General features: G+C 39.1%; 2 protein-coding genes across 2 annotated transcripts; both read right to left on the bottom strand.

Moving 5' to 3' along the window:
- Nucleotides 1-263: 263 nt before the first annotated feature.
- LOC116262711 (alpha-amylase-like) lies at nt 264-3,949 on the bottom strand. The gene is made up of 4 exons (XM_031642198.2): nt 3,847-3,949; nt 2,472-2,604; nt 1,307-2,100; nt 264-675 (listed from the first exon to the last, which is right to left on the bottom strand). Exons 1-4 carry the CDS (start codon nt 3,940-3,942, stop codon nt 424-426), a joined length of 1,275 nt encoding a protein of 424 aa, XP_031498058.1. The 5' UTR covers nt 3,943-3,949; the 3' UTR covers nt 264-423.
- Nucleotides 3,950-8,354: 4,405 nt separating this feature from the next.
- On the bottom strand, nt 8,355-11,191 carry LOC116262820 (calcium-binding protein CBP-like). The gene is made up of 5 exons (XM_031642327.2): nt 10,894-11,191; nt 10,393-10,439; nt 10,105-10,277; nt 9,699-9,717; nt 8,355-8,652 (listed from the first exon to the last, which is right to left on the bottom strand). The coding sequence occupies exons 1-5, from the start codon at nt 11,141-11,143 to the stop codon at nt 8,551-8,553; spliced, it is 591 nt and encodes a 196-aa protein (XP_031498187.1). The 5' UTR covers nt 11,144-11,191; the 3' UTR covers nt 8,355-8,550.
- Nucleotides 11,192-13,975: the final 2,784 nt, after the last annotated feature.

Genomic DNA, 13,975 nt, shown 5'->3' with positions numbered 1-13,975 from the left:
GCCAATTCATCATTTATGAATATGTGTGTGTGCGCGTGCGTTTTATACACATGGTAGTCAAACCCATGTGTATGTTCCTTATCTTAAAAAATACGCCTTAATTTGTCTGGTATAATGAGTTTGACGCTTATGAGAACAGAAGCTTAACTGCCGCCAAACAGCTGTGGTCGCTGCCACTAGGCCAACTCTTTGAATCTCCAAAGTCCTCCGTTTTGGAGGATTAATGCTTGTAGATACATTCATTGCAAAGTTTGAGTCTAACATTCTTTTATTTATTTACTAACTCACTCATCCAATCTTTCAAATGATGCTGACAGTAGTTCATAAAAAACACAACTACATGAATGAGTGAACGAAGTGTCTCCTCACTTGCATGAACAGAAATGGAAACCTCCAAACACGTAAGTAGCAAATCTCTTTTGCCTATATTTTCTCCCATACGGCATAATCCTTCCCAGAAGTAGCCAAGCAGAACCCTGGAGGCACCAGACCACCAACATCATACCTTGACCCTATTTTTGTGATGACCTTCCCATCAATCTTAGCAACATAGATATCTCTTTCTGCAGCAAGTATCTCAACCGAGCTCTGAGGCTTGATCTCGTTCCTCGCTCTGATCCCGCTTAGCATCTTTATCTCTTTAGCCAAACCCCAGTCAAAGTAATGATCATAGAACTGTATAAGCATATGCCAGTTAGCGAGACATCTTTTACCTGTCATCCATTATTTCTTTTTTGCTTTGCAAATCGTTTGGCAAAAGGAATACTATGTAGGTGTTTCATTAATCTATTTCAATCATTAGAGTAAGTTTATGGAATACTTGTTTTAGTGTTACACCCCAAGGGTGAATTCATGGAACAGGAACATAGTGTTCTTGTTGCCAAACTATCTTAGTTGTGTACAATTTACAAATGCTAGTATATAGTTGAAAGGGTCTGGACATCCTTTGGTTGTGTACAATTTACAAATATTAGTTTATTGTTCAAAAAGTTAGGACTCATAATTACTGCAAAATTTACAAAGGGTGGTATGGTATAGACAAAAGCATTATATGTTTCAAAAGGTGTGCACGACCTGAAGCATCTTCTTGTTTCTACATGTTCATAAATGCAAAACTTTTTAGTTCACATGATTTTTCGAGACCCATAAATTTTGTTGTGTTTTACTCGACCAAGACTTTCTTGACTACTGACAAGATTTTTGCTTGGAGCATATACGATATGCAACTGTGGATCGTCATGCTGATTTTGGTGAAAAGAAAACATTAAGGAGGTTGCGGTCAAAGAGAAGTGAATATAGTACTCACAATTGAAGGGATTCCAGGATGTGTGAGAATGTAGGCGTATCCTTGCATGACTTTGTCCGGCGGGAAAGGCCAGTTTTTCTGTGTGGATCCTGTATCGTGGTTGTCTATGAACGTCACAGCCTTCTCTGGCGAGATTCCGATCAGACCGGCGGGCCTTCCCTGTGGGTCCTTCAACCGCCATAGCTCATCCGTCACAGCAGACTGCAGCACTCCTTTGGTGGTAAAATCAAATGCAGTGGCCACTCCGCCGGCTTCTTTCACCCAGTTGTCCAGCTCCCTCCGGTGAGCTTCGGGGCCTTGAATTGGGTCGGAGCCCAACGAGCTCCACACCTCACCCACCACGAACTGCGGCGTGGCCCGTTGTATGTAGCCTCTGGTTATGGCGGTCGAATACCCCTTTGCGAAGTCCAGCCGCCAGCCGTCGAACCCCACTTGGGTCTTGAGCCAGACGAGCCACTGAGTGAGATCCCTCTGCACCCTGGGGTTCAGGTGGTCGATGTCCGGTGCCGGACCGTAGCCATCTCCTGTGTCGTAGTTTCCGGTGCCGTCGGAGTACTCAACGTCATCCTTGCATATGGCCCAGGGCCCCCAGTTGAGGCTTCTGTCGCCCTTCCCACCACTAAACACAGCCCATACGCCGCGCCTGTCCTTCCGAGACGCCGTCCGATGGTTGATCACGACGTCGGCTATGCATTTGATATTTGATGCCTGGAATGTCCTTATGAGGTCCGTTAATTCCCTTTCGTTGCCGTATTTTGATGCATTAAGATCGTAGTATCGGCCCGGCAGGTAACCTATGTCGATGATTTATAACAAAGAACTTATAATTATGGGAGGAATTCTACAAGGTTAATTAATGCATGCGATAGAATTGAGGCTTGAGCTGTAAAAAAATATGAGAAAGTGGAAGGCAGACACTGTTTGTGTGAAAAATTAAGGATGTATACATGCATATAGCCGTTTGTTTTGATGCCTGTAAAAGTATTTTGCTTCTGCAGGTTGAATTCTGGTAATTTGAAGACTGATGGCCTGTGATAATTCAATCTCTAAAGTTGGTCCCCTCTAAAGAAGCAAAATTGGCCTCAAATTGTAGAAGCAACTATGCAGTAGTTTTGCGGACCATGAAAATGAGAGAATAAAACAATGGTAGGTGAATTTGGGTTACCTTCAGGAGAAACAGACTGCGAGGGTGGAGGAAGCCATACGTGAGTGACGCCCGCTTCTGCTATCTGTGGCACCAAGTTCTTGAGAACTCGATACCATCCTTGTGGGTTCTTTGATGATTCCCAGTTGAACCCCTGCAGATCAAAAGCGTGTGAACTTGTACTGATCATTCTCTGTACATCTTTATATCGAGACATATGATGTTACAAATATCGACTTGTAAAATATCAGTTCATATTATCAGTATAATTCAGCATGCAGCTTGCATCAGTATGCATTTCTTTGAACTTCTCCTCCTCCAGGCGTGACTTTGACATTGAAAACAATTAATTCAAGTGCATGGTTCCATTTCTACCGAAGACGAACATCCTAACTCACAATTCTAGAACATTTATACGCAGTCAAAAATTAGATGCAAATTGTCGCTGGAAATTATTAACCCAATCGACTCTCTCTGCAAAATCCGGCGTAGATGCTGTTCACGTCACAAGCACCGAATTTCGGGAATGTAGAAACACAAAAAATGCACCATTTATAAGGACAAAATCAAAAAGCCTATAAAATCATTCTTTTTGAGAGATGACGTGGTGCTTTGTGAGGGGTCGAGCACATGAATAGTGTTCTATGCGAACATGCAGCATCCTTTGACAACAGAAAAGGTTCAGGTGAAGACTAGAAGCCAAAAAAAAGAGAATTGAAAGGAAAAAGAGAAAAAGGAACCCCTTTTAAGGGCAAATTGGAAGGGTATCAATTAATACAAAAACATATATCTTAACAAATAGAAAATCCTACACACACATATATATATATTGCCTTATGGGCATAATCTAGCTGATGAAACCGGTGAACTGGTGAAAGTCCAGTAAATGATTCATGTCGACCCTCAACCCTGACGTCAAGGAAAAAAAAAAGAAGGGATTTCAGAGTCCTCATGATATCTTCCCCTTGCTTAGCATTAGGGCCACACTAATCTAGCAAGGCAGGGCACCAAATTTTCATGAACCAGTGTATTTATGATGAAGAAAATACCCTCAAAAAAAGAAAACTTTTTTGTAAGAATAAAAATGAAAAGAAAAAGAGTAAAAAGACAAGGAAGAACATTTTTTTTAAATACAAAAATGTCCCCTCCGTGTTTATGGCGTATATGGGTTGCGTGCACCTAACTGCGGCATGTAACTCACTCCCATTAAAGCATTGATTAAACATATCCGCATCTTCTAATACTAGTCCTGCCAAAAAGAAATAAAGAAAGAGGCATCAAGGCTTAATAGTGCTTATGTGCCAGGTTACAAATTAAATTAAGGTTTCATTACGCCAGCAATGTAGGCATGACTCTAAACTCATTGGAGCTCTCTCCTACAGCTTCATGACTTCACCTGAAAGAGGAGTTGAGCATCAGAAACATTGAACAGGCGAGCAATGAAAAGGAAGAGAAAAGGCAGGAAAAACGTGAGCAGGGGGTAAGAAGCCATATTCGAAACAAAAAAGAACGGGCGAAGGCGGCGTTGATTTCCTTTCTGTAGCCACTGCGCAGGCCGTTTTATAATGTCAAAGTGAATTTAATGCTATCGTTAGAAGAGTACAATGTAGATAAGAAGGAAACTATATTAATTGACGTCGGCCCAAAAACCAAGCAGGAAAATGCCCTCCAAGTTGATCAGGTCGGGTTTCCACGTCCTGTTTGTGTAACTACTACATCACATAACGTCCATGACAGATTTCACGACCAGCAGGTGCCAAGCCTCCATGAATTAATGACAAGAACAGCTGGTGGTGCATGTCTATATATGGGTGATAAAATTCACTGACCATGATCAGCAGTTCCAACCTTCTTCAATTACATTCAGCCCATAAGTTACTAGGTAGTTGAAGCTAAATTTGAGCTTCATCATTTTTCAACTCAGAAGCGGTGATAGGACTCGGAAACCCTTGCATCGATCTATAATCCGCTGATGTAAGAGATGGCAACTTGTCAATGTGAATTCGCAGTGTTACTTTGTAGTAACAACCGTATCACCAACCAGGAACGACGAAGGACGTTACGTTCTGGGAATCGTAGACCTTATCGTATGCTTAGGGAAGGGCCAGGTGCCGCATTTACTCCTTTGGCTTTTACACGCGTAGTGTTTCTTTATTTTAGTTGTTGGAGTGTGGAGCTTGATTTATCATTATTTTAGTTGTTATTGATGATTTTTTTATAAAGACTTTTGTGTAATTTTGCTTGTTATGGGTTTTGCCATAACCTTAACGGTCTCTTGCATTCTTTGATGCTTCTGTGATATTAAAAAACTCTATGCAGCCATGAGCCTAGGAGAATTTGTCTCCAAACCACATAAAATATTTGTCTTTTTCTTTTCTTTTCTTTTTTTTGGTTTTTTTCTCAGGTATTGTAAGTGGGAAAGAAAAAGTGGGCTTCTTCCTAACATTAGTTTGTTACCATTTTTAGTACTCTGGCTCCAACCTTTTTTCCAATTGTATCATCACTTTTACTTTTTTCTGCTTTATAAGGAGGCCGTTGGTAAGAAGTTCTGATCTTTTCCGGCACCCGAGCAATCCCTTTGCGATCGATTGGGGTTCCCCTCGAACCAAGTGTTCTAAGTACCTTTTCCTTCAATCTCTGAAGAATACACGAATGTGTCCGCCGTTTTCGCTGTTCTAATTAAAGAATTAATGTACACTAATTGGTTCAATCGCTAGATTCGTGTCACCAGAAGTATTCCAAGTAAAGTCGCCGTTAGGACAAGCAAAATGGGTTCAACAACTTATATATAATTTGCAACCGGTAGTCGATCGGATCATTGGCTATGAATTTGAGGAAATATATTATACATGTAGGCTATAGTTTGGCCGTCAAATGTTAAAATTAGTAAATGACAGGTTCCGGATTAGTCAGCGGCGGAGTCAAAAATTTTGGTATGAGAGTATTAATCCAAACAATTTTAGATTCTTAAAGGTACCGATATATACAAAGGTGCAAATTGCTATGGGCCGCATCAATACATCTAGCAAATGTGATCTACACCAACCTGCATATAGCTCCGCTACTGATTAGGGTGCTGACCTTTGTGTGTATTTTGTTTAAAGACAAGGCCCTCTATCATTCGAATTTACATGGTTTGAACAAGTACAAAAAATGTTGGCCCTCTTTAAATTAATGGTGTCTACAGAAAAGGTGGAATTTAGTTACAAAGGGATCAAGCTCCACGCTCCAACATGTTCAGATCTAATGAGCCTTTTGTAATGTTTTCTCACTAATGCATCATGGTTGTCTATGCAAAGGGGCAGAGGGAGGGGGGCCGCTTGGGCCATGGCTCGGGTGAGCACAGGAAAAAAAAAAATTATATTGAAAAAATCAATTTTTTTAGTTTGACCCGACCCATAGACCGTTTCGCTCGCCCCTGAAAAAAATCCCCTAAAAAAAATCCTCTGATCCATGCCATGAAGGATCACGCCATGAAGTTTAATGGTTGCTGATGTCATAAAGTTTAATTTCTTTCTTAATTAATTTGCATACATCGTCTGAGTATTTGAGATGGATTTTATGTATGCCTCATAGCTTCGACATCTAAACTCTGAGCAGCGTACGGTGCCTTTAGGCATCACCATGGTACTTTTCAGCCCCTTCCCATTTCTTTTATTCTTAAATGATAAGAATATAGAAATAATATCTTATAGATAATATTTAAAGATTTCATATAGTTTTTAAAAAGTGAAAGTGAAACAAAAACTAGGTTTTAGAAAGTGAAAACCTGGTTTTTACAAATCCAAGTTTTCACATAAACCTTTTTTTTTCATTGTCATCCAAACGCAACCTCAATTTTTTACCTGCCCATGCCTGCGGAAGCAGTTTTGGCATCTAATTTTAAATAATCTATCTGATGGCAAAAGAAAAAGTGGAGTTTCTCTACGTCTTTAAAGGCAAACTGGATTATTCCCATATTTAGGCGAGCCGCAGCTTGCTGACCGTAGCTTTTTGGTTTCTCCCATTCTATGGATAAGCTGTGGAGGTGGTGATGTTTATCCTTATGAGTTATGAAGATTCCAACCTGGACTTTGGCGCCTTCTAAATCTAAGCCTTATCTTGGGGTTGCAAGTCTAATACTTATCTCACAGTCGTCATTAAGGGTGACTGCATGCCCTTTCGATTACAGACGCGACATGATGTTCAATTTGCGAATCAAAGTTGCAGCCCAATCCTTTCGCATGAATATGCATAGTTTTTCTTTTGCTACCTAAGCGAGAGAACAAGAGAGAGTGTGTGTCTCTGCTTGGAGATGTCAAAAATGGGGTGTTTAGATGTCATATTAAATCACAATAACTCCCGGTTGACATAATTATGCTTCATTTGGATGAGTTCTTTGATGAGTACAACATGGTTTCCATCATTGATTATAATATTCAGATGTTAAAGTGAATTTAATGGCATATCATTGTGCCATCAACAAACAATAGCTCACATCCATTGAACTTTAACGACGTAAAAAATTCCAAATGCCACCAGCGTTGATCAACAGCGTTTTGCAATTGTAGCTGATGGCCTACTGTGGTTTATTTTTAAGAGGTTCAGTTGTGTAGTTAGGGTTATTCAGGTAATCGGTTGCCAAAATCAGCAGTCTTCTTTTCCATCGCAGCACCTTATTCCAATAAGAACGTATGCTTTCCATCTATACATGCCAAACAAAATATAAACTATATAGCAAATTTTGTAAATGACAGACATGAGAAAAGCAGAAAGGATCAACTTATGAATTCAAATACAAAATATAATGGAAGAAGAATGACTAAACTCGACCAGGTAGTCATGCTGAAAGGTCACTTGCTATACCATAACATACACAAAAAAGCAGCGCATACCTGAATGCTATCATATAAAAGGCTGCCCTTGCTCACAGCACCAACGTGGATCGTGCCAAAATTCTGTGGAAAGTATCGACTTTGCATTTTGATTTTGGTCATGGTGAAATGCATTTCTTGAAGACAGTTATGAACTGACCAGAAAACTAAAGTCAGATAGGCCGCCGGCACATACAATGACCATACATAGTTGTCCGTGTTTTCCATATGCAGTAGAGGCAAACACTGGACATGTTTACAGGTGTGTCCAGCTGATGTTAAACAAGCACTGGACATATGTGTTGGGCTGTGGAGCCCGATCCATATTTGATAGGCTTTCCTAAGTCGATTTTTTTGTAAGGGCATTTATGTTATTTTTTTGTTTTTTTGGATTTTGCCTTAAACTCTGTATTCTACTGTGATAGTGAAAACTGCTTTGTGTGGTGGTTGTGGATGTAAGAGAACCGTGTTTCCTAACCACATAAATCTTTGTGTGTTCTTTCTTTCTTTTCGGATTTTTATTTTCTTGGTGCATGAAGACAATGTGAGAGTGCCTCATTCTTAACAAATTGGACGCTAGTTCCATGTGACAAGAACCAGTGAATATGTACTGGGAACACATGTTCATGCATACAAGAGGCTTGTTGGACTAATTGATGGCATGGTTTTGGATGGCAGCATATTTTATATATGTTTAAACGCCTCTAGCAATTAATGAAAATAGTGCAGCCATAGGTTGGATTTGTGCCTTAGCGAATAAAATTCATACGGATTCAGCTTAACCTGATTTAGGTCCATCTCAGTCTTAGGTTCGACTTTCTATAAACAAATTTGACCCCGTCTGTCAAATATGAAGAAGAATGTTTTAACTTGAAGCTAACCTGACCAGGTGCTTGAATTTGGATTTCGTTAAGACTGTGGGAAAAAAACGAAAATGTAACAAGACTTTGGCTTAACCAATTCAAGTTAGCCATGCTTCTTGACCAGAGCCCTGGTGCACATTGACATCCCTGATAATCTCGAATTCTCAATGACCATGGAAGTTATGATATATAAAAAGGCCTTTTATTATTGCATAATTTCATAGTACTCCAAAGTTGCTACTACCACAAACATCATATATTGGATAGCCACATTTTGTTATAAGGAAAGTATAGCATAATAAGCCTTATTTCATAAATGTCGATGCCATCCTAGCTAGTCCACTTCAACATCTTCATGTCCTGGAAAAGTAGAGATTTGCGGCCTTAAGCAGCAGTGAACATCAGAGCTGCTTGCATGAAGAGTTCATACGTGAATGTAGCGGATCCCGGGCAATTCTCCTGCCACTTGAACCTTTCGCTGAGTCCCTGTATCAACGAACAGACAAACATCGTAATCAGCCCGAGAGTAGTCAGCAATTGCACATGTTTGAGTTTGACTGGTAAATAGTTTTAACACCCATCAAAGACAATGTCTTATTTATGTAATTAGAATTCATTACTTAGTCGTTGAATCTTCATCCAGTCCTTTTAGGTTCCAAATCAAAGTAGCTACAAGGTGAGTCTGAATATGCTCGACAAGGCACTGAGGTGAGCTTCAGGCCGCTAGAATAGGACCACATACAGTCAGGAGCAGAGGGAATGGAGGGCTCGCATGGGCCTTGGCTCCCCTTCAGATTTTAAAAACTTTAAAAATTTATACTTAAATTTAAAAAAAAATAGTTTAGTATATATAAAAAAAATTATACTTTAGCTCCTGTTAAAATTTTGAAACTATAGTTTGGCACGTACAATTAAAAATTTCTAGCCCTACCCCTGCATACAATTCATTTGGGTGATGATTGGTTATCTAGACTCAAAGTAAGATTAGCCTAAGATGAGATTGTTTTAGTTTGTCACATACTTGGATACAGTCATGTGAATAATGCGGACAATGATTATATAGAGAAAGAATGTATATCAATTGAATATATGTATGTGTATATATATGCCATCAGTTATTTGGAACCAGTTTATTTTACTAAAGGAGTTAGGACCAGTCGTGTGATATTTGATACTACTGAGATGCAAGTTGATGCGCCAACGATCGAGTGAAAAATTGGAACTTGCCTCGATACAATTACATTGCTACGGTTATCAAGGGAGATCAAGAGTGGTAACTATTTGTATGGTCCATATTATGAGGTCTATCATACGGAGCAGTATCCTGATTTCAGTTGGGTTAAGTGATGGCTCTAAGATCCTATGGAACAACATTGAAGAAATCATAGATTCTCAAAGCTGTTGTTTGAACAGCTAAAGGATTAATGGAAAAGAAAAACTTCTCTAGAAGTGCAGGACTTATAGTTATTAGCGCCTCCGGATCTGGACTGTCAGTTTATGCGTAAATAGTTGATTGGTGAAGATGCTCTTACCTTAACAATGGCGCAGCACCTGCAAAACAAATTACCACAATCTTATCAGTATGGCATGTACTTAAGATAGAGCGAAAAAAATCTGGCTAAGGGCACTAGTTAAAAACTGTTAAATTTTTTAAGAAGCGCCAATATGTAAATGAGAAAGATAAATTACCCTGAAGTATCGATATAAAAATGAATATTTTTTTGTTAGTTTGTGTTGGCAATTGCCCACATAGTACCCACACCAGCCTCCGCTCCTGAATATATGCCTTGCATATTGATGCTTCTTACGTACTTCCTATATGTAGTTTGGCAACTATTAAGGGATTCTACTTCATCTAAACAAATCTACCTCTCGAACTTGAAGCAAAGGCTTCCTGATCTTGAAGTCTAGGAGATAAGAGAGTCAGATGTCACGTACTCTATGAACTTGTCGTAGGAAACTCCGGTGCTGGACTTCTCGCGAGTGTACGTAGCGATCATGAAATTCACGGCTTTGGGAGAAACAGGGAAGCCCAGGCTGTTGAGAGCAGTCCTCAGTTCATTGGCATCAACGATTCCATCCCTGTTCCTGTCAGTCCTGCAGAACACATCCTGCAGAAACCAACGAAACCAATCTTCAACATAATTATGAGACCCTACGAATGTGTTTGCACTAAATGAGTATTAATTCAGTACTTTTTAATGCAAACTATTCACATTGACGTACCCTCCAGTTCTTCAGACTATTGAAAAGGTCCACAAATTCCGTGGGTCCTGCAAGTTGAAGTCGCATAAGAAATTAATCAATAAATAAGAAGCATAAACCACATCCCAACGTGAATTCCTGCTCAACTTTACGCCCCCATGCACGAGATGGGATGTAAGGTTACGTGAAATCAAAAGGGATGTTTGAGAACACGAACATTGCAGTGTTCCACGAATTTGTCGTCAACATTTATGGAAAACTAGCTGGGTGGGAGGTCTATCAATGAAGACAGATTTAACAAAGTGCTCCTATTGTCAAACTCTCTCAAATGATCGATGGTTAATTACTTTCTCATCGATGCACCTTCCTGGTGTCTATTCCGCCTAAACACAATAGAATGAAAGTTTGCTTATGCATATAATAGATGAGAGTTGGGATCAAATCTTAAACGAATTCTTAAGACGATCCGGTGTCTAAAAGGAAGAGTTATATGCAGTAGAAGGGGCTGTCTAGCGAATTTACCGATGCGGGTGGTGTCTTTGGAGAAGGCGCACATGAAGAAACGGATGGTTCGGGCGGTGTAGGTCTGGTTGCACTTGGACAGTGCCGTCCGCAGCTCGGACTCCTCAATGTAGCCATTGCAGTCCTTGTCTACGGCGTCGAAGGCGTGGATGATCTTCTGGTCCGTCCCCGGCGGGAAGGTGCAAGGCTGCATGGCGAAGCCGAACGGGTCGTTCATTTCGTCTTCGCGGCTGTTTTGGCAGTAGGCCATCTTGGGAACACTAAGAGGAAATCGGGTGCTCCTGTTGTTTCCGCTACTCTGTGTTCGCCATGCTAGGCCTCCTCCCTCTTATATAGAGGAGAACGCGAACGACAGCCATGAATCGGCGTGACAAACACGCCATTACGAATCTCTCTTTGTCTTCCTATCCGGGTCCGATGATAATGCATTACAGACCAGGGGCGGATCGAACGTGTAGCTTTTCTGTCTTGTCGCTTCCTTCCCTCTCCTTTTCAAATTCCACTGCGGTTGTTCGTCCTTCGTCTTTTTAAGCAGAAAATGCTTACTTCACATTCAAAGGCTACACGATGACAAAATACCGCGCTTAACTTTTTGATGTGGCGCCCCAGTGAAACAAAGGATACCTAACCATTGCACTATTTAATAAAAAAAAATCATTTCTGTCAATTTAAAGCAAGTCAATCACTAACTTAAATCAGTTACTAGTCATATATATAAGATAACTATTAAGATGCTAGCTTGAATTTGACTCTTTAACTATACCTATAATATCAAATGTTTAACTTGGTTAATTTTTTCTTTCATAGCATCCAATTAGTTTTATTTGTTAGTTTCTGCTCAAAAGTTATGCAGTGGGAAATCTGGTGCATCCATGAAGTTAGGTATATTTCTCAAGTGCTCCTTTTGAAGGTAACATAGGACTTTTGCTTGATAGAAATAAACTTATGCATCATTTCAACTAGTTAACCATAGAAAACCAAGGTGTGTTTTTCATAATCAACAAACTCCATTTTACATGCTTCGCTACAAAATTTCTACTCCCAATAATCTGATTTATGTCTGCCATTATCTAAGTGAAAAATGATCTGATCCAGTTCTTACCATCCCACCTTAAGCCCCTTTTGACATAGATATATAATAGACATAAATATATATCTCTGCCATTATCCAAGAGGTTCATTTGATTACCTCAGGTTTCATATTCGATTCAACATAATATCCAGCTCCCAGGATCTCAACTCTTTACGGTACTTGACAAAGATGTTAACTCTATAATATTTGTACGTCAGTGGTGGAGCCTGAAAATTTTAAGGGGCATTAAGTCTTTAAGTTTTATTTTTAAGGGGTAAACAATATGTAAATAACTAAATTTCCATGCCGGATTCATATATAAATATGCAATTACCTCTGGTACTAGCCCACTGTATATAATACATAGTCACAAACATTATTGCATTTTAAGTCACGAGGTTTTTTCTCAGGTATAATAAGACAACCTTTAGAGAAAGGAAAATATGGTAAATTTTAAAAAATTCTTAAAATTAAGAAAAAATAAAATAAATGAGAAACTAATAACACAACATAAAAAAAATAAGTAATAAGCAACAACTAAAAGTTAGAAACTGAAAAAACTAGTTAGCATTTAAAAAAGTGAAAAAAAACAAACTTTTGCTATTTAAAAAAAAAAATCGTCCTTTGCGTTTTGTTAAATGGCTGACGTATTTCTTGCGTTTTGTTCGTATTTTTTGAGACTATAGCACAATATAACTTTATATTTTTTTAACGGGATTCTACGGACTGATGACAATCTCTGTCAAACTAGCATATACTTCACTTCCTCGGAAATGAAATTTTACTGAACCACAACTGCGGCCTATGGATTGAAGAGGACGAAGATAGAGACATTGTCATAGGAGTGCCTTTCTAGCATGGGGGTGGTAAAGTTCTCTTTGGATTGGCATAGGTTTTGTGTAGTTTTCTGAAGCAGATACAAAGTTCTATTCGATAATGAAGGGAAAAGAGAAAGATCTAAGTGAAAAGGGGTGCTTACAGTTTCATATGGCTCCATTTTTTCAATTTTCTGGGCCCTCGGACGGCCCCTTTCGGTTCAGGAAAAAGCAGCATTTATCAGTATAAGGAGTCCTTTCCGTATCGGAAAGCGGCCGACCGATGGCCCTTCTTTATTCTCCGATAAGCTTTAGATTCGCACATAAGAATAATAACCCGTGAAAGATTCATGTTTCCCTTTAAACCTCTTTTCATTTTTTTTTAACATGATAAAGAATATGAAGGATAGCTTCAAGAAAGCAGAAAATTATCATGACAATCTTATTATGAGTGATACACACTGGTTATGAGAATAATTTCCGACGATACTTCGATATTGCCGTCGCTTTCCGCTAACACCAGCAGTACCGTTTGTGAGAAAATTCGGTGTCGACGTCCCTTTCTCCTAATGCTTTGCCTTTACCTGGCTTTACGGTCAAAATCTGCGAAGGAGTTGTCGTAAAATCTTGAAGCATGTAATTGTTTGAATATTTCCGAGAGTATCTAGAGTTGAAGCATGTAATTGTTTGAATATTTCCGAGAGTATCTAGAGTTGTGTTTGCGTTTTAATTTTCCCCTATCAAAATTTATGAAAGAGCGCTAACCCCCATGACATATGTCTATCTAACTCACTCTCATGGGTGGAGGTAGGTGTGTGTTCTGTTCAGGTAGGGGCAGGGCCAGGATTTTGTTTTGAGACGGGCCAAATAGCTCAACCTTCGATCTGGATAAGACCAAACCGAACCCTAATAAAAAAAAATACATTGCATAACTAACAATTTTTTATTTTTCTAATGTAATTATTTTTTTAAAGTTAGTTAGGGTGGGACCATGGCCTAAGCGCCCCCCGTGCATGTATTTTGGACCTCAAAAAAATTATTTATTTTTATATTGATATTTTAAATATTTTTTCTCATTTACATATTGGTGCTTTTTAAAATTTTAAAATTTTTTAGCCTATGCCTATTGGTAGAGTAGTAATCATACACATGGTCTTTATATGTATAAGTACACAAAATGCACATGAGTGTATAT

This window comes from Nymphaea colorata, chromosome 10, assembly GCF_008831285.2.
Source record: "Nymphaea colorata isolate Beijing-Zhang1983 chromosome 10, ASM883128v2, whole genome shotgun sequence".
Classification (NCBI taxonomy): Eukaryota; Viridiplantae; Streptophyta; class Magnoliopsida; order Nymphaeales; family Nymphaeaceae; genus Nymphaea; species Nymphaea colorata.
Note: the sequence above shows the minus strand (reverse complement) of the source record. Positions and strands in the feature narration are given on the sequence as shown.